The 25,696-nt window shown below is 37.7% G+C and overlaps 1 protein-coding gene across 10 annotated transcripts in view; it reads left to right on the top strand.

Moving 5' to 3' along the window:
• SWT1 (SWT1 RNA endoribonuclease homolog) overlaps positions 1 to 25,696 on the top strand; it is a 44,457-nt gene that overhangs the window by 10,677 nt on the left and 8,084 nt on the right. For 8 of the 10 annotated variants that reach the window (XM_067001477.1, XM_067001475.1, XM_067001474.1 and 5 more), the window contains exons 5-18: positions 1,158 to 1,223; positions 1,349 to 1,405; positions 2,035 to 2,164; positions 2,299 to 2,400; positions 3,746 to 3,934; positions 4,524 to 4,617; positions 5,852 to 5,988; positions 6,849 to 7,000; positions 8,265 to 8,403; positions 10,419 to 10,564; positions 11,938 to 12,146; positions 13,851 to 13,973; positions 24,211 to 24,277; positions 25,279 to 25,343. In XM_067001477.1, coding sequence (XP_066857578.1) covers positions 1,158 to 1,223; positions 1,349 to 1,405; positions 2,035 to 2,164; positions 2,299 to 2,400; positions 3,746 to 3,934; positions 4,524 to 4,617; positions 5,852 to 5,988; positions 6,849 to 7,000; positions 8,265 to 8,403; positions 10,419 to 10,564; positions 11,938 to 12,146; positions 13,851 to 13,973; positions 24,211 to 24,277; positions 25,279 to 25,343 — 1,676 coding nt within the window. Of the gene's footprint in view, positions 1 to 1,157; positions 1,224 to 1,348; positions 1,406 to 2,034; positions 2,165 to 2,298; positions 2,401 to 3,745; positions 3,935 to 4,523; positions 4,618 to 5,851; positions 5,989 to 6,848; positions 7,001 to 8,264; positions 8,404 to 10,418; positions 10,565 to 11,937; positions 12,147 to 13,850; positions 13,979 to 24,210; positions 24,278 to 25,278; positions 25,344 to 25,696 lie in introns of those variants that run through there. The other 2 variants (XM_067001476.1, XM_067001478.1) reach the window with 2 other exon arrangements.

The raw sequence follows: 25,696 nt of genomic DNA, 5'->3' as shown, positions 1-25,696 counted from the left end.
AGTGATGCCAGGAGAACTTGTTCTTGTGGATCTAGGACTGAATTCATACGTTTCCTGCATAAATTCTTGTTTGGCACTGATACGGTTTGTTTGTGAGTTCTAGTTGTGTTTGTTTCTGCACCTCTAATTACATATCTTCTTATCTTGAGCATCCTTACTTTTTGTTGTCGTTGTTTAACATGCCTAGCATTAACTTTTAGAAATTTCAGTTCATGTAGTAGTGCAATCGTTTTGTGCACATGCGAAGATTATAATCACATACAGAGTAATGGGAATCATTGAGGTTGGAAGGTGCTTTGAGATCATCTAGTCCAACCTCTCTACTTAAGCAAGGTCAGCTAGAGCAGGTTATCCAGGACTGTGTCCAGTATCTCTGTTTTGGGTATCTCTAAGAATAGCAGCTCCACAGCCCCTCTGGGCAACCTGTTCAAGCACCTTCAAAGAAAAACAAACAAACAAACAAAAAAAAAACTTTAATGTTCAGATGGAATTTCCTTTGTTTCGATGCCCATCTGATTCATGCCCATTGCCTCTTGGGCTGTGTCTGTAGTCCACTAAGGTCCTGGCCCCTTCTTCTTTACACCATCCCATCAGATATTTATATATATTGATAAGAGCCCCCTCAGCCTTCCCTTTCCAGGCTGAACAGTCTCTGCTCTTTCAGCCTCCCTTACATGACACACTCCAGACCTTTAATTATCTTAATAACCTTTTGTGCAACTCCATTAATATGTCTTTCTTGTACTGTGAAGCCCAAATCAAGAAAACACCGGTTTACTGGAGTTAATTTAGTTGCTAAAATTGTAATACAAACTCTAAAGGATTTTTTTTAAAAAAAAAAAAAAACTTTTAAAGCCATTGGATACTTCAGTAATAGTTTTAAGTGTTTGTTGTAAAAAAATATTTTAAGGAGTTCATAATCAGAAACCCACAAGAGATCGGAAAAATAAATTTACTGTGTAAACCACTACGTTTATTTTAAAGGAAAGCCAACCTTATAAGCCCTTTAAAATGCTGTTGTAGATGCTTTATCATGGATATCAAAAACATGCTTTACGTTACCTGTTAATTTCACTTGGCAATATTCAGTGTTCTCTAAAAATAATTCTTTTTGAAAGACGGTTACGTATCCTACTTCTGTTATTATTTGTTTCTAGAATTTTGAGGTCCCATGCACATCTGACTCCTACCAAGTCAGAGAGAATATAAAATCTATCCAAAAGGTAAGTGATATACTTGTTTAATACTAAAGAGCTATATTCTGAAACTCCTGATAAGGGGATCACTTGTTCCTCAGTCTTCCTTGATATTTTGTGGTGTTGGTATGTTTTTGTAATTCTTCCTACAGAGCTTTGAAGTCTTTCCACCCCCTCAAGGCAGTGAGAACCTAGAAGGAGACCAAGAGGTTAGTAATGCTTCATTTAACACTTCTTAGTTATATTAAAAAATGGAGTTTTGTGGCTAGACAACTCCGTGGATTTCCCTAGTATTCTTCATTGATGGTTTATGATCTACACTTCTAAATATGTGGAGCATTTTTTTCAAATACTAAAGTGAAGTATTGCCAGTCAGGAACTTTCTGAGATAGAAAGGTATATTTCTGAGATAGAAAGGTATAATATTTCTATTATTCTCTGCAGCACTGGGGGCCTTCGTAGTTGCTTGCATACTCTAGCTATCACATTTGCCTACCTGTAACTTTCCAGAAGGAAGAGAGATAATTTTTGAGAAACATCTGATAGGTGAATTGCAGTCTGTGTAGCAAGAAAATGGAAGAAAAATTTTGGGTACTAGGTCACAAACAAAGGTTTCTAGGCCATATTTTGGATGTCTTTTTGTGGACTTCTTACAGTGGAGGATGGGCAGAAGATTCTCACAGCTTTACATTTGCTGTACCAACTTAAAATTTTTTGTTCCAGTTTTAGTCAGTTTCAACATAAAACCATTAATGCAAATATATCTCTTTTGGAAACAATTCAAAAGTGATAACTTATACATAATTAAGTTCATATGTGCACATATTTTTCATTGTAGATGCAGATAGTTGAAGATTTGCATGTTGCTCGTATTGAAAAGAGGATGTCTCTGTCTGTAGCACAGACCTGTGGAGAACTTACAAGTATGGAAATAGATCTTCCAGAACAGGATTTAAATATTTCCGCTGGTATGTCATGATCTTATGTTCTTTGGTATCTACTTGAATCTGGTCATTAAAATCAGTGACCTGAGTAAAGAGTGTATACAACTGATTTTCTCATAACTGTTTTTTTTGTTTGTTTGTTTGTTTTTTTTCCTCAGGGGCTTCTACTTCTGGTCTGAACATATTAGTGGTGATTGACACAAACATAATGATCAGTCACCTTGAGTTTGTCAAGTCCCTGAAATCTGAGGATATACCAGGTATGTGAATACATGGTGGCCAACAAGAAATTTCAAGAAAAAACAGATGTAAGAATATCAGACTATATGAAACAAACAAAAACCAAAACAAAAATACAGAAAAAAAAAGGGCTCCTTGAAAAGACATCAGGTTTCATGCAGAGACAAGAGGCTCACACTGTTTCTGTGGCTGGTTCTGTGAACCCAAACAGGCTACCTCTTAAGGAAAGTTCAGATATGAAGTAGTACCTACCATGCTTATACTTGTGTACTTACATTCCCAGGAATGTGTATGAATTTTTAGAAGTAAATAAGTCTTACATATTGCAAGAATATACTTTGAAACATTTAATCTGTTACAAGTGGTAGTGACGTTTTAGCGACTTACTGTTAGCAGAAGTAGGATGGTGCGTGTTAGCTGTTGTTAGACGTGTTTTGAATTTATCAGAGTGCTTGTGGTGCTTTGATTCTCTTAGCTAATGAATACACCTATTCCAGCCAAATGGAAAATAACTTTAATAAGGGTCCAAGTAATTTTCAAGAGTGTGTCAGACTGTATTTCTCTTTCCCAAGTTATGAATGGTGTTGCGTTGTGTAAACTGGGAGCTGCTGGCTCAGATGCATTTTTTTAAGAATATTGCAGCTCCCAGTTTCTGGTCATGCACCAGACCCGTTACGCAAAAGGTTCAGAAGGTTACTGACCTATTTACTGCAATGCAGATGGATGTTAATGGATATCTTAAATATTGTATTCTTATCATGTGAATGGGAAAGAAAACAGTTGAAGTACTTGTTTTGGGTGGACCAACAAAACAATCATAAAATTTCAAAACAATCATAAAATTTCTGAATTAGTTACAAATAAAACCATGGTCCAATATCCATACTTCCCCTTCCTATCTTAGGAATGCTGGTTGGCAGTTAGTGCAAACCATTACTCTTTTATTTCATGTTTGTGTTTGCATAGTGACTATCATGCTCATTCCAGTACTTTCAGCTACTGTCACCTTGCTTTAACGTTTTACGGTGAGTGTGATGGAGTGTTAATCACTGTAAATATGTTTTACAATATTGCTACACACTGTTTTCAAGGTATTCATTTGATTAAAATTGTTTATTCCTTTTATTTGCCTAATATTGTTATTTTTACATGTAATTGGTACATTTCCAGTTTGAAGTTAGATTAGAAAGAGGGAACTTTAGCTGTTCATTTTTTAATGCTAGGTGTTCCTGAGCACTGAAAATGAAAACTATTGGGAAAAAAAAAGGGGGGGAGGGGTGAGCTTACATAAATATGGTGTTTGGATTCAAATTTAACTGTATTATCAGTTGATCTTTCAAAATGTCTTTGTTTTTTTCCTTGTAGGTGTCGGTAGACTTGCACTGATAATTCCCTGGGTTGTTTTACAAGAGTTGGACCATTTGAAGAAGGGGAAAATGTTGCAGCATGTTCGGGACAAAGCTATCCCTGCAGTCCAGTTTATCTACATGTGTCTCAAAAAACAAGATTCAAAATTGTGGGGGCAATCCATGCAGCTTGCTTCTCAAAAAACATGTAAGATATGCAGTTTATTTGGTTTTGGGTTCTTAAATCCTTGTGGTTCACCTAGTGTGAACCTCAGCAGCAAATTTTGAGTTTAATACAGTCTTCACTCTGACTTCTCACTTTGCTAATAAAAATTCGTTAATGGCTTACAGCAGCCTTCAGAGCGTATCGAAGGCTATAGTGTGCAAATAACTTATTCGTGTTAGTGCTTTGTGCGCTGTTGTTTTATTGGTCGTTTCTCGCTTTAAGCTGCACCTATTATGTTGCTAAGTGAGGGATTACTTAATGAAAATTCATCTGGTTACTCCTTTTTTTTTATCTACAGGCTAAGGATATGTTTTATGCTTTTGCTTTTGAGGAAGTTGTTGCAAAATCTAACATATTCAGAAACTTATGCATGTTTCACTTTGAGGTTTCCTGGCAAAACTGTAGTGTTTCTGAGTGGAGCAGTACCTCAGAATTCAAAACTCATATTTGTGCTTTGATTACTTCTCTGTCCTTGTTTAGGGACTTTTACATTTAAAAACAGTACCATGACTACACTGAAGTATTTCTTATGTTTAGTTACAAGTCAGCACTGTCTTAACTAAATTTACAGATGGCCTGAGTGACGAGAATAATGATGATCGTGTTTTACAATGTTGTCTGCAGTATCAGAGCCTCTTTCCTCAAGCCGTTGTCATACTGTGCACGTGAGTTCCTGTGTTTCTAGACTTCTTATGAAGTTTAAGGTAGTCTCATGCCAAATACAGCATTTTCAAGTCATACCTTAAAGTGAAGAACTGCTTCAGCAGTAAGGTTTTTGAGGAGTAGTCACCCTCTTAAAAGCTGGAGTAGAAGGGTACAATAAAACACAGAGGTTGTAGGCTTAATCACCTCCATGTGCAGGAGGCCTGAAGTAGGACAAAGTTTATTCAGTGTTCAATTTTAAAACTTTTGAAAGCGTAGCTTTCTCAGATTTTATTCCGATTTCTCACAAAAATATTAGAGTTATGAAATTGGAAAAAAAAATGTCTTAATGATTGAGATCCAGTTAGGTACTTGCTTCTGCCCACCTGGTTGGACATAATAATAAACATTGACAAGGGCAATCATAGAAAGATGGAAGACAGAGACAGATTTGCCTCTTGTTCTGTGATGGTAACAGCTGAGTTTCGAGTATTGATTCTCGGTTTGATATAAGTCATATAAAGCTAGTTTTTAAAAGGTTTATACTACTTGACAGGTACTGTATATAGTTTGGTCTTTGCTAAAACTGTTTGCTGTGTAGCTTCAGGAAGTGGGGTTAAGTTCATAGGTTTGCGTAAGTTGATGTGTGAAACTGGGATGTTGCTGGAAATACTATTTGTCACAGTATCGGTATGATTTTAGATTTATCAGAGTAAAGAACAGGAGATGTTGAAGGTGACTTCAGAGGCGCTTTTCATCTGAAAATGCATTTATCAATAGCAGCAATGGGAATTTGTGGGAAACTATTAGAATCCAAGTCTGTGTTGCATGTCTGTAGTATGTCTGTAGCTGGAGTATGTATGCCTCAAGGTAGCATCTGTGACAATTTGGCCAGCAGAACAGTAGAAATGGGTGTAAAAAATGAGGATTTGTTATATTAATCTAATTAGATATGTCTTCGAATCATTGCTTTGTTTGCATTCTAAGTTGATAACAACTGGGTGTCACTACTACAGTATTTATGGTTGTTTTCAGTAAAGCAAGCCTGGAGCCTGGAACGTATTTTTTCACAATAGCTGCTTTAGTTAATATTCTGGTTTAATTCATTGCACTGGTTCTACTTGCTTGAGATAGAAAACTTTGTATATAATGAAGCTTACAAAATTAACTTACAGAAGACAAATCGTTCAGTGTGTTACTTTTATTACTTAATACGTAGGAATGTCAGTTTTATGTCCGAAATTAATTCTCTTCTAGGGATGATAAAAATTTATGCAGTAAAGCCATTGTGAGTGAGGTCAAGGCATTTTGCAAAGCAGATTTGGTTACTGCTCTACGGAATCTGAATGTAAACAGGCATCAGAACTGTGTTGAGCTGCAACAGTCAAAATATGGTAAGTTTGTTTAATGTGTACATAAATGTGCTGACTTTTGAGACAGTAATCACTGTAGGGGCAGGAGAAGAGTTTCTACTCTAAGCTCAGTTTTTATGCGCTTTGAATGGATAAAAATACTTCTTGTTTTGGACAGGTTTTCTGTTTTCAAAGGTAAACAGTTCCCTGAAAGTTTGAGACCTTTATTAAAACATCTGTCTCGTAGGGTTTGAGGAAATTCATGAGACATATTTTTATTTGACAGAAAAAAGAAACAAACCCACAGCATGGATTACCTGCGTTTATAGTCATTTAAAAGGTGTCCTGAAATTTTTAGGACTGAAAATAGATTTTTCCAGTTGAACCAGTTTGGGTTCTATTCATATTTAGTTGTAAAATTTTGTACGTTTAGATCACTCCTTTACATTTAATAATAATGGCTTTACCTGCATCCCAACCAGTAAGTCTTGATTCTTGGGTTGCCTGTTCATGTTTCTAAAAATGCAAATACAATAGCTTACACAGCTTACAATAGTAAGTAGTGTTCTGCTCATATTGCTGATAACCCCACTGGCTGTATATGATCTAAGTTATTTGAGGAAAAAAGTAACGTGGAATGCTATCACAAATTAATAATGGAATTAATAATGCTTTGGAGAAATAAGATTTTCTTGTTTAGTAGCTCATAATTAAAAATACTTGCAATACAAGTAGGTATAAGTAAAAATGTTTGATACTTAATTAGCTCATCTGCTTTGTAACATAAATATGAAATGCAGTCTGCCTTTTATTTATGGGAACAAGTGATTTGTGTGCTATCAACCTAAATTAGCTATAGAAGCAGTTGCAATAAGTACCTCTAATTGCCATTGGTTTTACAGATGCGGAATTCCAGAAAACAGAAAGAAGCGAAGCTCATCGTTCTGCTCGATTCCCAAATATACTTCCAGATCTTGAAAAGAACTTAGGAGAAGCTTTATCATGTATTTTGGAGACTGAAATGAAAATTGCATTTGGAAACCTATGGATGGAGGTAGTTTCATATGACATCTTTCTTAATATTTCAAGTATTAAGAGGTTTAAGTGTCCTTGGTATTTTAATGGTATTAGCACCTATGCTAAACCAAACAGCTAATTCATATAATTCACTAACGTAACAGTTCACTTAACAAGTGTTCCATTTTACAGTTTCACTTTCTAACAAGATTGTTGTATTTAACCAGTATTTAACCAGTAATGACCGTGCAGTGTTTTAGTAATATGGGCAGTCTTTTAATAATACAGTGATAGAAATGCTGGCTGTGAAGTGTGAGTTTTCAGACCTCTTTGTATTAATTTCATTAGATTTAGATTTCTGCTTTTCCAGTGTGGTTAAATCACTGCATTGTAAATATGTCCTTCAAGAAATACTTTCATCATGTTTTTAAATAATATATTTTATATAATATTGCACTTGTTGCAAACACTTACCTCCCATTGGAGCTGATGCTTTTATATACTACTTGCATAAGGTTATTCACACGTTATACTTCAGATGCAGAATTAAAGGGATGTTAACCAGGATGTCCAAACACTCACTTTTTCAAAAGTACTGTTAGCAAAAAATAAGTACTCAGGTACAACACATTTTCCAATTATCCATGCTTTGGTTCAGGTTCCACCTTATGGCTGGTAGGGGTTAGTCAGAAGTTTAAATTGAAGATATACCTCTGTGGCTTTAAAAAAAATGGTTTGCATAGGATGAATGTTGTTTCACTGGAGAGAGCTTTGATTAGGTGTTAAGTATTTAGGCATTTACAATTAACTTAACTGATACTTGTCAACGTCTTTCCAATTTCTGGTTTCACTTTGTAGTAATTAAAATTTCATTGCAATATGCGCATATTACTTCATGTATGTATAGTCGCAGGTAGGAAACATGTTTCTTTTTACTTTTTCAATAATTGTAGATAATCAAAGGCATGTTTACTGTTATTCCGGCATTTCTACATAAACAATGCATTAAATCTCTTTAGAGTTTACTTGAGGACATTTTCAGTATTTGAGAAAAGGAGAACAAAGCCTCATGCAAATGTAGAAAGGTTATTATTGTACACTGGACACTTCTACATGAGCATCTCTGCGTAACCCATGATGTTACCACATCACATTTTTTAGATAGATAAATTTGTTAAATCTGAGTATAACTATTTCTGAGGAATCATTGAAATTATACTTGAGCAAGCACAAATCATAACATTATTGTTCTGAAATGTATACGACTATGTCTATGGATTTTTAAATGTATTCTCTTTCAGATACTGTACCTGAAGCCACCATGGACATTAGCAAACTTGCTGCAGTGTTTTAAAAAACACTGGGTGGCTGTTTTTGGTTATGTTGTGCCAAGGAGCTTACTTGCAACTGTTGAATGTCTCTATAAACACCTTTGTACAGGTAAGAATCTCTGAGAAAGTTAATTATAAACTTGTAAATAAACTCATTGTTCTGGTTTTAGTAGTTAAGACACTTTGAAAAGGCACATAGTCTGTACGATTAAATCACAGAATCATAGAATCACACAGAATCACAGAATTGTAAGGGTTGGAAGGGGCCTCAGGAGATCATCGGGTCCAACCCCCCTACCAAAGCAGGTTCCCTAGAGCAGGTTGCCCAGGTAGGCGTCCAGACGGGCCTTGAATATCTCCAGAGGAGGAGACTCCACAACCTCCCTGGGCAGCCTGTTCCAGTGCTCCGTCACCCTCACCGTGAAGGAATTCTTTCGCATGTTGGTGCAGAACTTCCTGTGATTCATTTTGTGGCCATTACCCCTTGTCCTATCCCCACAAACCACTGAAAAGAGATTGGCCAAATCCCTCTGTCTCCCACACCTCAGGTATTTATAAACATTGATAAGATCCCCTCTCAGTCTTCTCTTCTCAAGGCTGAACAGACCCAGGTCTCTCAGCCTTTCCTCATAGGGAAGATGCTCCAGGCCCCGTATCATCTCTGTGGCCCTCCGCTGGCCTCTTTCCAGGAGATCCCTGTCTTTCTTGTACTGGGGAGCCCAGAACTGCACACAGTACTCCAGGTGAGGCCTGACCAGGGCAGAGTAGAGGGGGAGGATCACCTCCCTTGACCTGCTGGGCACGCTCCTTTTTTAATGCACACCAGGATCCCATTGGCCCTCTTGGCCACCAGGGCACACTGCTGGCTCATGGCCAGGCTGTCGTCCACCAGGACCCCCAGGTCCTTCTCCGCAGAGCTCCTCTCCAGCAGGTCATCCCCAGCCTGTACCGATACGTGCGGTTGTTCCTTCCCAGGTGCAGGACTCTACACTTGCTCTTATTAAACCTCATTTGATTTCTTCCTGCCCAGCTCTCCAGCCTGTCCAAGTCTCGCTGAATGGCAGCACAACCTTCTGGTGTGTCAGCCACTCCTCCCAGCTTTGTGTCATCGGCATACTTGCTGAGGGTGGACACTATAAATAGTATAAATATTATATTTATATTATATATAAATAGCATATAATATATAAACACTATAAATTTATAATATATATTATATATAAATAAATTCAATCAAATATATAATATAATTATATATAATCATATTGTTATATATAAATATATATAAATATATTAAAATAATAAGTAAATATTATTTACATTATATATATTTTAATATTTAAATAAATATATTAAAATATATAATGTATATATTATAATTAAATTATATGTATATAAATATACATTTATGATATATATTTATACTATGTTATAAATATAATATATAAATAGTATATATAAATAGTATAAATAGTAAAGTAGTCCATCTCCTTCTGCTTTTTTTTTTTTTTTAAATTTAAGGTTATCTATTTCACACGTCTCTATGTATCTGCAAAAATCAAGGAAAAAACATTTTAATGGACATATGCAGCAGTGGTCACTGAAGTTTCTGAACTATTTTTAAAAAGCAAATAATCCTTCTCCCTTAATTTGCCACCAGATTATGTGTGGCCAAATCATCTACATTTGCTAAATAAATGGGGGAGGGGTAAAGATTACATTATGTGACAGATGAGAACAGGGAGGTTTGTTTTTTAAAAAGCAAAACCAAACAAACAAAAAATCCCTTTCATTTATTTAATGTCATTTTTACAGATTTGTTTATAACAGATAAAGATCCTCTGGGATATTGCTGTTCTTCAGTTGCGTTAAATATGCCACTTGAGCCTCTTGCCAGACTGTGGATAAGTTGGGAAGACTTGGTTAACAAGGGAGAAGTCTTAACCCTATACACTGTTGTTAATATTTCTCTTGAGGCTGTTTAATGTTTCTGAACCATTTTCAATGCTTTATAAGCGCTTCAGTTAATTCAGATATGAGTATTAGATTTGCCTCCTAAGAGTAGTATCTCCTAACATCTAGTTTATTTCTTTTTAATTTCCCATATAAATGTCTAAATATCAGGTAAAACAGTGAACTCCTCAACAGCTGGTATCCTGCTCCAGGAATCCAAGAAATTATTGCATGCTTTCAGTTCAAGGTCTGACTATAATGGTGTACTTCCCCAGGCTTATGCCGAAGTGAATAAGCTGTACCAAACATTTACAGAGGTAAGAGGAGTTTAAGTGTTCATTCACTTAACAGGTTCTTGGAGATGCTCTATATTTGTATTAAAAACCCATCTTACGCTTCTAAATTATTCCCATAAATTCAACAAATTATTGCAGGAAATGTTGTTGCTAGGTTATTTTTTAAATTAATAGACCCCAATTTTAACATTTACTTTCTTGTAGCAAATACCTGTCTCTATGTTTGTGCTTGGTAGGCCTTTTTTCTAATATAAATGTGCTGGTATCAGAAGGGTGACCGAAAAACATTGCTTAGTTACCTTCAAGAAAAACATCTTAGTTTTCTATTGCATTTGTAACTGATAAAAAAGGGCCTTAAAGATTAAAAATAAAAATGTAATTTCTACTTTTGACATTATTCCTGGGTATGTTATTTCAGCTTCATTGTCTTGGTAGCTCTGTTCCTACACATGCATCAGGGACTTTTTTATACCATGCGCTTTGTGGTAGTTGAGAGTGTGCTGATACATCTTGTGTTCTGAGAAATATGCATGTGCACCCAGCTCATCCCTGAGTTGCTGGGGGAGAAATTTTGGTGTCTTGGTTTGTGGTAATTGTTAGTCCCAAATGTGATGGCATAAAAAAGGGAGTAGTGAGCATGGATGAGTTCAAGTATTTCTACGTGTGGAAAAAAGTACAGGTCAGAACTCTAAAAAGTTCTTTTCACATCTGGAGAAAGCTGAAGGGGAAAGGATGAAGAGGAAGATCAAGGAGAGGATGGATGATTCAGTAGCTTTTGCTAGGGAGTCTTGATTCTCTGCTCTGCTGTACCTTCTGCATGCACTGCAGTTGGCCACTTATCCTACAGTTCTGTGAACAGTGCTGCCATAAGAAGCAGCCTTTCTGTTGGAAAACTTGTTTTCCTCCCATCCTTGTCTGACATTTGACTTTGCAAAGAACTGCCATGACACAGACTAGATTGTCAGATCAGTTTTACCTGGATAAATTTCCTGAACCAGTTTATCATGAGTATGTGAATACTTTATGCCATTCCAGAGGAGTGTGCCAACAGTCAAGGGACAGGGAGCAATGTTGTCTCTTCATGTGTGCAAGTAAGAGGCAGCTCTGGTTTATACCAGCTTACTGTACGTGTTAAGCTTTAGTGTAGGGTTCCCTTTGCTTCAGTTTCCTGACCTATACATGTAGCAGAAAGACTTGGTAAAAGACTGAGAGATGCGTTAGATACAGAGTATAATAAAGATAGTTACAATTAGAACAGATATGCCTTGGTTCTTTGAACATTACTTTTAAAACAAAAACAAAACAAAAAAAAACACAAAACATTTAGAAGCGTTCAGGTTTTCTTAAGTTAGGAATTAAATACATTCATTGTTTGTTTGCTAAACTTTTATAAGGTGAGGTCAGACAGTGAGCAGGATTTATCAGAAGACATCATGGTTCTTTCAGAAAGTGTTCCATGTGAAAGAATGGAAGCAACAACACCAAATCCGCAAAATTGTGAAGAAAAAAAGTTACCTGCAAGCATTCATGTGTCTCAAGAAAACAGGCACCAGGAAATCTGGTCAGTCCTTGAAGGTGTATGGAATACAATGAACTTATACAGGTACAGTGTGCTAAATAAATTCTGAAGTCCTACATAATCTTCCATAATTTTTAAGCAAACATACCATAGGAACTGCTTGTTACTTCTCATTTTAGAGAAACACCTGTTAGTAATTAGTTCAGGTTGACAAAAACATCACACAGCTTGTCACACAAAGAAGTTAGGAAGATACAACTTATAACATAGATGCAGTCTGTGAGCTGTCTGTCTAGCTTGCTGCTCTTTTTCATGACAGTGGCTAGAACAAGTAGTTTCAGAGGATAGCGTTGAAAGCCCTTTAAGAAACACAAATGGGAGACATCCATGAAAATCTCACCTTTGTCCATAAAAAAGAGGCGTCGAAGCTCTAGATTTTCTTGTGGTTATTTTCTTTTCAAACCCTGTGGATGTGTACTAGCCTAAGCAAAAGCACTTACTTGTTTTTAATTATTATTTCAATTGGTTTACAACATAGACAATTTTCTTGTTAAGCAAAATCCTTCATATTAAAGGTGAAGTATCCAAATGCAGAATCTAGCGATGAATTTCCTTTCTCACATAAACTTAAAATTGCATGAAATGAAAAACCCCTCCACCTAGATGTGTTACCACTGTTTTTGTTTTGGTTGTTTTTAAAAAGTCTGCTTGAAAATTGTTGAAGCACCATGCTTTTGCATGCTGTAAAAATCAGAATAAATACTGTTTTCTTTTTGTAGTCTTAATCTAAAATCTTTTTAAAGGAAGGATTCTGAGCTATGTCAAGCACAAAGGAACACCATTTTTGGTGGTCTGTAAAGGACTCATGTAATGATAGTAACCCTACCAATGCCATTTCTACTCTAGCATTTCAATATACTATAGATTTGTACCAGCGTAACTCCTCTTAACACCAGTGCAAATTAATCTGCATTTAAGCTTGTGAGGAGTTGGCTTGGTGTGGTGTTCAAGTCAAATGAGAATGTGCACCAGAGGACGGTGTCAGCGTATAACAGTTTAGCCTCCAAAATGGAGATAATTGTTTCTCTTACTGGGATATTTGTGAACTTCAAAATTTCATATAGGCATTGTTTCAAGAGGAAGACCTCTTTCAAATGTATCCCTTAATAATGAAATTGCAACTGAGGTGTTGGTTCTTGCCAGCTGTTAACAACCTTGCTGTGAAAAGAAGATACAATTTTAGAATTATAGTTCATTTCACACTCATCTTGTCAAGAAAATACTACTTGTCTCCCACCAGTGGAGATTATTCTTCACAAGTGCAATGCAGCTTATCCCAATGCAACTAGTGAAGGAAAGGTGTCAATCCTGTTCTAAATCTGGAGAATGAAACTGCTTGGAAAAATGCAAAGAAGGCAGTTTACTTTGCTTCTTCAGCCTAGCAGTTCTTCTCTTCTGAGAGGTTTACTCAGGTTGTATATGAGGAATTGGTTTCACTGTCAAATGAAGTTTAATGATAAATCTATTTAAGTCAAAGTCAGTGAAATACTGTTATAGAGTACAATTACCAAGGAAAAATTTCAACAGAGAAGTACAGCTCTAGGGCATAGTCTTTCCACTGTTTATTCCAAGACTGCTTTAGATAACATGGTAGTAGTATAGATTTACATTTGACCTTGGGTTTTTAATAGTCAAAATACAGTGCATGCAGTAGGTACTGAGTTTCTCTTAATTTTGAGGATTTTTATTAACTGTTTTGTCTTTTTTTTTTTTTTTTGGTAATATTAGTCTTGAAATTTTCCAAAAGTTGGACCCCAGCACAGTAACTGCAAAGTCTTCATTTGAAGAAGCTTTTTTAGGTCTGCAGAAACTGTTGGCAGCTGTGAATGACATCCTTGAAGGAATTCGTAGGTAAGCATTTAAGCTAGTCCTAAAACCTAGTGAGAATAGTATCATAGAATGGCTTGGGTTAGAAGGGACCTCAGAGATTATCTGGTTCCAACCCCCCTGCCATAGGCAGGGACGCCACCCACTAGATCAGTTTGCCCAGGGCCTCATCCAACCTCGTCTTGAACACCTCCAGGGATGGGGCATCCACAGCCTCTCTGGGCAGCCTGTGCCAGTGCCTCACCACCCTCTGAGAAGAATTTCCTCCTAACCTCTAATCTAAATCTCCCCTCTTTTATCTTAACACGATTCCCCCTTCTCCTGTTACTATCCAATTGAGTAAAGAGTTGCCCCCCATCTTTTTTATGTCTCCTTTAAGTACTGAAAAGAGGCAGTGAGGTCTCCCCAGAGTTTTCTCCGGGCTGAACATCCCCAGCTCTCGCTCAGCCTTTCTTCATAGGAGAGGTGCTCCAGCCTCTGAGCCTCCTTTAGCAGCCCCACATCCTTCTTGTGCTGGGGGCCCCAGACCTGGATGCAGGACTCCAGGTGGGGCCTCACAAGGGCAGAGCAGAGGGGGACAGTCACCTCCCTCGACCTGCTGGTCACACCTCTGTTGGTGCAGCCCAGGATGCAGTTGCCCTTCTGGGCTGCAGGCGCACACTGCTAGCTCATGCCTGGCTTGTGTCTGGGATTGCCCCAACCCAGATGCAGCACCTTGCACTTGGACTTGTTGAACTTTATTAGGTTCACATGGGCCCACTTCTCAAGCTTGTCCAGGTTCCCTTAATAGCAGTCAGTTAAAGCTATAAAAATCACTAAGCTGTTGATGCTAAACTACAAGTTAAGTGTGCGTGCTTAGTTTTAAAGTTTTCAGTAAAATATCAGTACTATGTGTATCTAGAACCATTTCTTTGTAACAAGAGAACAAGAAACTGTTGTGGACATTCAAATCCCTTTTAGTGAATTTTCTTGTTTATGACTTGGGATTTGTTTTCCAGTACTTGATGACAAACCACTGACATCTGCTTATAGTGAAACAGCAGCTGTGACATGATTAAATGATACATTAGCTCTGATGGCAAGAGCTGAGGATAATTTAGAACATTTATTTTTCAAATGTGAGGCCCACTGGATTTGGGGCAAAATTCCAATATAGCCATACATTTGGAGGATGTCACTGTTACCAATTCTACAGCATATTTCTTTAGTCAAAACCTCTATCACAGCAGCTGATAATCAGTTGAACTCTCAGATTTGGCAGGGTATTCCCTCTCTCTTCCTCATCCCCCACCTTGTTTTTTCTAAAGTGTGCAGAGTAATAAAAGTGAAGCTTCAAAAAGATTAAGGTATTTCCTGTGTAGTCTTAGCTTAGTCCTTATTTTGTAGCAGTAAAGTTTATTCACCAGCAGGAACAGCTACAGAAAGTGCTTTAAATTCTTTTGATAGTAGAGTTCCCTCAGTTTCTTACTGACTTTAAAGGGTGTTTGTAGGAAATGGTTTGTAATGGTGGCTGAAGTTCTAGTAACTGCTGTGAGCATCCTAAATTGTTACAGGCTTTGAATCTAAGAGTCTAGAGGTATGTCAGTTAGGAAAACAATATCACTTTGCACAATTCTTTGCATTGTACTGGTGCACATAGATTAGAAAACTGTCCAAAAAGATGCATCCAAACAATTGGGCTTGCCCTGTACATTAATAGTGCCTTATGGAAGAACTCTTTAAAAATAATAAGGTGTACTATTATATCAGAGAAATCTATTTTTCAAAAGATGTGCTTTTTGATTAGAGGAATATCTGTAGCAAGATTCAGGATTCAGTCCTTTGACTTTATTTGAAATGGAGAGGCTGTCTTCTGTTTCATGTGATTACACTGACAATGCAGTAGTTTCACTGACAATAGTTACACTGACAATGTAATGAAATAGTTTCAAAAATTAATTTTGTACTCCTTAAAATTTTCTTTTCTACCACTAAACTGGAATACCCTACGATTCTATGAATGAATTTTCTTGGAAAGATTTCATTCTGAAATGCTTACTCTGTGTTGGTTCTTCAGAGTTGCAGTAGGGGGCATCGTGGAGCAAGAAATTCAGAAAGTGTGTAATCTGTTTTAATCTTAGTTTGAGGGTTTTGAGTAGGTTTTCCAAAGTCAGAAGTCATGTTTATAAATCATCATAGGTTTATATGTATTACAGGGTGCCAAACAAAAAATGAAGTTTGCAAAAGTGAGGATGCTCATTTTACCTGGGTTGCTCAGCCTTTCTAAGACTGTACTTAGAATATATTTATTTATTTTTTTTGAAAAAAATACCTTTCAGAGACTTAAAGTTAACCTAATGGTTTGATTACAGCAAAGGAAACATCTGGAGAAAACTTAGTGAAAAAAACTTGAATATTTGGAGGCAATACAGCATTTAGTGATAAAATGTAAGCCTTTTCTACGGTATTTTCTATTCCTTGCTTTGTAGAACAAAGAAGAAAGAAACTGTCTTGTGAAAGTTTGGAAGTTCTATAGATTGTACTGAAAGTACAACTGCATTAGAAGTTCAGATTTTCAGATTGTTAAAAACAATTAGAAAAGCACAATCACACTTTTTCAGATAAGTATGTGATGATGTACTGCCTCACAAACAAATATATTCTGTGTCAGTACTAGGGCTATTCAGACTGATAACCGGAACATACATACGACAAATACAGATATTAAAAAAGAAAAAAAAAATCACAGCTGTTTGATAGAAGAGTTCTTACTAATCGGTGTTTGCATCATACACTGTTTTGAAACTTTTGTCATACAGTACAGATGTTTAATTTTATCTTTGCTTCTTCCTGTGATGACATTGACGGCAGAATAGAATGTGTGCTGTAAAGTGCTGCATGCCATAAATGTTTTACAATAATTCAGCACTACAATAAAGACAATAGCTAGTATGGCTTAGCAACTGTAGATGACCTACCTGTTTCTTTTGGCAGCAGGATTCTTATTTAAACAAATACGTGTTACTTTATAGTTCTCTCTCAAATATTGCTGATCCTGGCAGCTCTTGTTTTATCACTGTGTTTTTGAGATTTGCTCACTTAAAAAATGGCTCCTTTCCACTTTTGATTGCAGAAGGCATTTTATCTGTTCCACGTATATTACATTGACCAAGAATGAACAAACATTCTTAAACCTCTGAAATTTATACTTGAAGTTATGAAACCATGAAACGTTTCTTAGGTGTACAACAGTGCCAAAAATCAGCACCTCATCTATCACACTCAATGTCTTGGAATTTACCTGGGTGTTTCTCTGGCATGTTTAAAGCAATTTTACTAAGTTATTTATAAAATTTCAGACAGGAGAGGAGAAAGAAGGCTTGACTGATTCGGAAAATCTTTTGGCATCCTTCAATTGTTCCAAAGTGATGATGGTCCATAAGTCATTTTACGTAGCTAAAATATTTTTTAAAAATAATTTTTGCATGGAACAATATTTATGCATGTTTTCAGTGATCGTTCACGCTTGTATATTTATTGTGGATTATTTATGTTGGATAGTATTTGGAACTAATTTACAAAGGGGCCTAATTGAAGTCCTGATCCATGAAATATTTTCTTGGTTTTCAAGTAACTCTCTGAGGCAACAGAAGTATTCCTGCAACTAGGGATTTTAAGGATTGTGCCAAGTCTTTCATCACTTGTAGAAACATTCTTCCACTGATTCTGGTGGAAGACATTTGGGCCCTCCTTATTTGGAGAGAAGAAAAGGTTTGGAGAAGAAAGAAGGAAAGTATTTATCACGGATTATTAGCTCTTAATAAATTTTGTTCTAAGAAGTGCAGAATGCCTCGCAAGAGACCACTGCTAGCAGGTGTATATACTTGGGATGTATTTGACGCTCTCCTAAAGTTGCATCATAACGTCCCTCCACTTTCTGCATGCAGGATATGTTTCCTCACCTGTTGAAGTTAAGGCGTGTGCCAGTGCTAGCCGAAGATTGGAAGCACTTGGAGCTTTTCATGATCAGTCTTCTGAAATATATTTTTATGTCTTGTTGCTTTTCAAACATCCCCTTAACATACTGTTTGGAATGTTAGACAGCTTTCTTACACCTTCAAAGGCTTCAACAGCAGCATATAAATGTGTCTGTAGGGCTCACTTTCCCTCAGCTGAGTATAACTTGTGATTCAAGGGTTTGTATGCAAAATTCCTCTGGGGAATTTTACATGGGAACCTTCTTGTGCCTTCGTGTTTCCTGCCCAAGTTTTAGATAAGAAATTCTTTTTAACAACAACAAAAAAAATCCTAGTCTTTTGTGAACTGATTTAGTTATTCGTTTTGTTATTTTTTTCATCTGTATGCTAAGAAAAAATGTTTTGTTCACATGCAAACTTGAAAATTGCTCACAATTTACAGCAAATACTCTTAGATACAATAGTCAGACATTTACGCTAGGATAGTGTCAGGTATAAATATAGTTATCTGTGACTGCACTAAGTAACCTGACTTCTCCTTTTTCTACCTGAATGGAATTTCTGGTCAAATTTCTAATATTTTTGCTTGTTTGGGAAGCACTGATTTAGATAAAGAATCCATAAATATTTGTAATTTTAAAGTATAATTTTTTTAAGATTTCAGTAAAAGCAGTAGTCTTCTAAAGTAAAACATTACTGTATCAGATCTGGTCACTGAATTGAATGTTTTGGGATTAACTAACTTTAAAACAGTTCTGCTAATTTAAAAACAATTCTATGGGTTCAGAGAAACTTTCCTCAGCTAGTCAGTGAGGGAATTGAGATTTCTTTTTCTTGATGTCTAGTTAGGAAATTGTCTTTCTTCCCTTAGGCTGCCAAGATATTTAGTCAGCTTTATCATAAAGTCTCTATATTAAGAGCTCTACTTTTAATCTTCTTCCGCACGCTGTCTCCTTCTGCAGGTAAAACAGCGAGTAGTTCCTAGTTCAAAAATTGTTGGACTTTCCTAGCACTAGCTGTTTGGTTCTTTTATTGTTAATTTAGGTGAAACATGAAACATTCTTGACCCACTAAAGAAGAGCAGTTAAATTAAATGTAAATTTCAGCCTCAGAGTGCTGGGCTCCGTGCAGTTTTCCAGCGTAAACCGAATTGGGATGGATGAGAAACAGTTGTTTGAAATACAGCACCTAGACATTGCATGGACGTGGGGCACGGGTCCACGTGCAGTTTGTCAGACCTGGCCGACGGCACTGCCTGAGGCTAACGCTGCTTCAGCGTGTGCTACGTGTGATCAGTCTTGTGATCTCTGAACAAGCTGCATTAACATAATTGGAGTAACCTGCAAACAGTGAGCAGGGAGGGGATTTGTAGCCCCTTCTGTGGGGCGTGTTACACCCGTGCCAGGCTGGGCTGGCAGGGCTGCGGGCAGGGTTGTGGCTGGAGGGAGCTCGCAGTGCGGGGTTGCCTGTAGAAGTGGCCCTCCCCTGGGGTCAGCACTAATGTGGAAACAGCCTGTGGTTACTAAGAAAAAAATTACCATATGTCAGTAATAACATTTATGAAGCTTATCTTTCTGTAGTATCGTGTCCTTTAATTGTTGTCTGATATTGTTGAAAACAATAATGTTGAAGCCAGTGTCTGGCAAACAGTTTTCTTCCAGTGGTAACGTTTTCTTTCATAAGTAAGTCTTTGTAACCTTCTGTTCCATTTGAATTTACCTACAGCCTTCTCTGTTGCCAGAGTCCAAATCTGGTCCTTTATCCAGCTGTCTGGTTGGATGGGAGCTGTAAGAAATGAAAATGTTTCAAGGCCTCTGCCTCTGTCGAGTGAAGCTGAAATGGGTCAGCAATTCACAGGATGTGGGGCCAAGGTGATGCTGTGCCTACACCTTGCTGCCTTTAACCCAGTCTGAAAAGTTTGGAAGAAATAACTAGAAATAACTGAATTAAAGCTTTAAAAGCCATGGTCCTTTCTGGCCTTGTAAAGCTACAGAACAGGCATCATCTAGACAAAGTGGCCCTGAGACCTAACATCTGAAATACTTCCACTATAGAAGACAGCATGAGCTTAACTTTATTTTGGGAAAAATCCCCATAACTCCTCAAAAGGCAGTGAAACAAAATCCTGAAATGTGTTGACTATTATACCAACATCTGCTTGAGTCCCTTATTGCAGCATAGCGTCATGAGGAATTGTTAAATTACCAAGATTTTAAGCAACATAGTAGTTTTGTTTTTCCAGTTGTCATCTCTTCTGCTTTCTTGATCTTCTGTCATTGAGGTTCAATGGGGCTTTTAATGGGTTAAGTTGACTTTATACAGTTAAGTCACATATGCCTTTGTGGTGAAGCCCATGGATTCATCGAATTGGCCAGTGCTGCATGATGGCTCCCTCAGGCTTACACCACAGGCGATTACATGTATCCCTTGAAGAGAGGTATCAGCTTAGGGTAACAAATACTGAGGTATGGACAGATCTGGGGATGCTTGCCACGTATTCTCATGCAGCTTTGTAGCCGTATGCTTTGCTTGTCATTGCCCAGGACTGCAGTGTTTGTGAGTGGGTGGCAGGCAGACCCGCTTTCCCTGCCAAATTATTCTTTATTTGCTAATTTAATTTTCTGATCCCTTCCAGATAGGCTTTGCTCATTTCCCAGGTCTTGTGCATGCACAAGTGAGGAACCACGTTGTGAGCTGTCTCCCACCCATTTCCATTCTTGATTATCATATATTTCACTCTGTGTGCATTTGTCCTGTCACTTGTCTGATGCCAGCAGGTAAACAAACATTCAGAGGGGTGGGGAAAGCCCTTGTGCTTATGAGGTAGCAATTGTTAAGTCTGGTTCTCTCCTTTCTCTCCCCAAAACAAGAGTTAACCCCCATTTTGTGGCTGGTACCCATACTGGCATTGTGTTTTTTTGTAGCATGCCCTTCTGTACCTCATGCACTAAATATTCTCATAAAACTGCACAGAACCATACTACAGCTCAATGCCTGAACTAATTTAATTTTAATGACAATCGAACTTTGCCAACACCTGCTTAGAGCAGGGTGTTTGGAATAATTAAAAGTCAAAGTGCATGACATAGAGTAATATAAGTAAAATAAGACTAAAGTGAGTCAGTGGATTTGCCTTTGAAGTATGTTTGATGTTGAGAGAGAAGAAAAAGCAGTGGTTAAATACTGCAGTGGTCACTATACTGAAATTGCTCATTAGGAGAGTTTTTCATAAGAGTCCACTTCTTGCATTACTGATTTAGAGGTTGGTTTCTAGTTATATTTGTGTAGCTGCAGTAGATTTTTTTTCATTGGGAAACTTTGATCAGTGTGATTTAATGAGGAAGTAGATGCAGAGTAGGTGTACATGCAAACATGTCCGGATTTCCAAATGTACATCTCATAAAGTTTCTGTTTTCCATAACACAGAATAGTGGCTACAGGAGATGAAAGGAATGTGAAATGATTTAAATCAGCAGACAGCAACAGCAGTGTAAAATCCCTGCCCATGTATTCCAAGCCTGGAGCTTGTATTCAAGCTCCTATTTAGTTGAAAACAACAATAAGCGTTTTTATGGATGTTGACCTATTAAGAATTTGTGGGGGAAGTCGCTGTGTAGGCTCCTCTCTCGATAAATTCTTTTCAGAACTCTCCATATAGCGATGTTTCCTCCTTAAAGACAACAAATGCCTTCCATTTGAAGATATCGTAGTGCTTTGGGCCAAATGTTAGTCATGTTACAAACCCAGAAGTAACGGTTGTGACTGTCCAGTCTGCCTCCATAAAATAAGCTGCAGGACTGAACAGTAAGTTACTTATATACTTATTAACATGTTTCATTTGGATTTTTCGAAGAACTGGAAACACAGCCAGACTGTGCATCCACCTGGGGTCTGGTGAGCTGAACTGATTGTGTTAGCAGTTTGCTAGTACCATTTGGCACCAGTACAGAAATACGTGTGCTTTCCAACTTGGTCCCCTCACCAGAAATTAATAGGAGGAGTAGTGAGGGTCATCTTGGTCGGTGCCTGGAGTGCACGGTCTGGGAGGTGTCAGTTTAAGTCCACAGTTAATATTGTGCTCAAAGCTAGAGGTCTAAAAATGAACCTGGAACGAAGGCCTGATAGGGCTTGGGGAGTGACTTTCAGACGGGTTCTCTGTAAAGGTAACCTTGCTGAGAAGGGCTGCAGGACACGCAAGGTCTCAGGCCCTGGGGAGAGGGACGTGGTGAGTCGGGTGGCCAGAAGTCCCCGCGCCAGGTGCAGTACGGTCAGGAGACGGAGCGTGGTTTCACCCTGCGCCTGCTCTGCCCTCGGTCTCTCCCTCTTCCACGTGCTTCTCTTCCGCAGGGCCCAGAAGCCTGTAATTCCTGCAGCTCTTCTTTCTCTCCCCAGCTGCCCTTTCCCCCAGGTGAAGAGCTTACTTGGCTGGTTTCCCACCCCAGCACTCTTCCTTCCCTGTGTGTCCTTGTCAGAGCAGGAGGATACATGGATGGGCGAATTTTGCCCCAGCGCGTTGCGTGGCGGCATGCGATGGCCTTCGGGGGAAGTTGCTGTAGTGCCTCACCTTCTGGGCACTGCAGCACTCTGCCTTCTGTTTTGTGAAAACAGTTCAATACCCAGGCTCTCCTCTTGGCACAAAGCAGAAGGCAGAACGGTACAAAAATCAGCAGCAGTGGAAGCCACACTTTCCCAGGCTCCGGTAGGCTCGTTTATTTGTGCCGTGGCTGAGGGCTGTGATAGCCAAAGCTGATGCATTGTCCCATGCAGACAGGGCTGCTGGCTCCGGCTGCGCGTAGCTCGGCGGTGGGAATCGTAGCGGCGATGCACTTCAAGCTGCCAAGATTCCCAGCACTTACGAGGATGTTTGCCAGGTTGTCTGTGCAGGGGTTTTATGCTGTCAAAGTTGATGGCTTTCTCACTGAGGTAGCTGTTGAGGATTTCGAGGTATTTTTAGGAAGGCTAGCCAGTGGGTTCTATTGCTGACTTCTATTTGGCAGGTCTAAGTATTCCACTTTAAGGAACAAATCCTGGGTGCATCTTCTTATGAAGGGGGTAAGAATGTGTGACTAATTTTTGTGAACAGTGGTAATTCCTGTGTAAAATCATGATGAAAATAAGCAGCAGACTTACAAGTTACGATAAATCCTGGAGTATGTCACTGTCTTCCAGCGTGTTTAGAATACGGCGTCGTTTTTATCTGGGATTTTTAACTGATTCTGTTAGTTTTCTGTTTGTTTTTTCTTTTCAGTTCCTAATTAATTCATTTATAAAGGCTTATGACTTGCAAGGGAAGGGAGGGGGGAAGAGAATTGGGGCACTTTCCCATGGGAAAGTAAATACAGTTTCCCAAAAGCACAGTTTTTTTCACATTAAATCACTTTCTTAATCTATTTACATACTTGGAATGTAACATAAAGCAGAATTTTATCAGGATTTCTTAATATATGTAAAGTGCAACATGATGTTTAATGTAATACAAGAATGTTCTGGTTTCTTTCCTTGTGAATGCAAATGAAGTTACACTGAGGTATAACTGGATTATATCTGCTTAACTAGATTAAGAGAAGTAATTTTTTTTTTGAGCGAATGACTTCCTTACTGGATCATTTTTGGAGCCTTGTGGAAAAGGGCTTACGTCCCTCAGCCTCACAGCTCTGTCTGGAGACACTGAAGCGACGGGTTTCTTCAGGTGGTATCCCTGAACGTAGTGTGTAGGACAGGGATGAGACTTGGGGAAGGACAAAGAACGTTGCTGGCTGCTCTGCGCCTTCTGGGGCTAAATAAAAGAACAGTACTTCTGTTAAAATAGCACCTCTCCGGCTGTCAAATCCTAGTTTCAGTTTTCAGTATTAGGTGTGAATTGGTTATTCTTAGAAGTAGCAAAAATGGTATGGAAAATGTAAAATTTGGGCTGTATGTTAACGTACTGGAGGGAGTGAGATACAACATTAGCTAGTGGGGGAAGGTTTTTTTTAAGCGTGTTGGTTTTCTCTTGCTCCACATTAATACAACATGCTTTGCTTATCTGAAACAAAAGGCTTTTAAATATTGCTGGTTTTCAGAGGAATTGCTCATAAAAATATCAGTTGAATTTTTAATTATGAAAAGCCTTCATAGAAGGTCCATGCAGACAAAATAAGCTCATTTTTAGTTCTTGTAGAGGAGTGGAAAAGGATGGGTGGAAGGGAAAATTTTTCAAAAATAATAAGATCTTTTCATGAAGCATTTCTGATTGCTATTTTTTTATTTGTTCCATAGAATCATTTTACACTTAAAAAATAAATAAATAAAAATTTCTTTTTCAGAATTTTGACCCCAACCAGTAGTTTCCAAGACATTTGGACACTCTATAACTTCCTCATAAGCAATGAGGTATGAAGTTTTCATTATTGTTTTGTCAGATACACTTCTATTGCAGTTTTCTGATTATTTAAAATAGTCAGGAGGTTAGCTGTCTCATCATTATATTTCCATTAAACTAGGATTTTGAGGATTATATTTTGTTTATTAGACATTAGACAAAAATATTTTTTTAGTTGATACTTACCAAAAATTATTAGAATCTGTACCAGTATTTGAGTTGCTTGCCTGACTCTTGGAGCACTCATTTGTTAAGAAGGACTTCTTGTAGAGAGTAAAACATTGAAGCTGAAGTCTCCAAACCATCCCTGACGTAGTCATTTTAAGAAGATAGAGAGTTTTGCTAGGTTAAAGGTTGGGTCAGATGATCTTAGAGGTCTTTTCCAACCTAAATGCTGCTATGATTCTGTGATTCATTGCGCTGGGTAATTCTATGGAGAATCCTTTGTGTAGTTGAGAGAAAAGAAGATAGATTGAAATTATCAGTTATTCATGAATTTTAACTCATTTGTGCTGAAGGACTTTAAGAAGAAATAGAAATAAGTGTTTGCAGTATAATAGAGGTGTTTTTCCGTTTAGTGTACTGCATTTTTCAGATTTGCAGTCCTATACAGGAAAATATATTTATTGTTTTTCAGACCTGTACATATGGGGTGACTGTATTTATGGAATTAAAGCAAATCAGAACTTTCTTTGGTTGCTATAGGTTTACAGGGTAAATTGAGAGGGGAGGAAGAACAATTGAAAGTCTTCTACATTTTTGCAGAAACGGTTCAAAAATGGAGCTGGGGTGGTATCTGTCCCTCCCATCATGTACAATCGTGATTGTTAATTGGTAATATTTAATATTATAGCACATAGCACGATTTTATTCATTTATGTACTGTCTGAACTTGAGAGCCTGTTAGATAATACATTAATAATATCTGTTACACCAGCTGTATAATTTTAATTGATATGCGATACTTGGTAATTTACTTTGGTAATTCTTTGCTCTTTGTTCTTTGTTTTAGATATATAACAGTATAAAATTTACTGCTGAGGAGCTTTATGAGTGTGTTTCACAGGAGTTGTATCGGTAAGCCAATTACTGACCACATCAAATAGGTTTTGGGACAGCATTTTACTATATACCAGAGTAATGTAAGAGAAATTGTTCTGTTAAATAAAATAATTGCCATCCTGAGAAGGGGCTAGGGATGAAGAATGGAGATTTTTTTCTTACGATATACTGTTACAACAGAATGTGAGAGGACAGAATATAAATTAGAGATGAGCCAACAGCACCCAGAAGGAGATTTTCAGCTGTTTGACCCCAGGGCAAGGTGCTGGTCCTGCTACCCTGTACCGGTTGTGGATTCATGGTTTAGTGGCAGACAGAGCCATTATAGGTCAGCATCTGTTATAAGGTAGGATAGAATGTGAGACTGC

This window comes from Anser cygnoides, chromosome 8, assembly GCF_040182565.1.
Source record: "Anser cygnoides isolate HZ-2024a breed goose chromosome 8, Taihu_goose_T2T_genome, whole genome shotgun sequence".
Lineage (NCBI taxonomy): Eukaryota > Metazoa > Chordata > Aves > Anseriformes > Anatidae > Anser > Anser cygnoides.
This window is presented reverse-complemented; position numbering and strand designations above follow the sequence as displayed.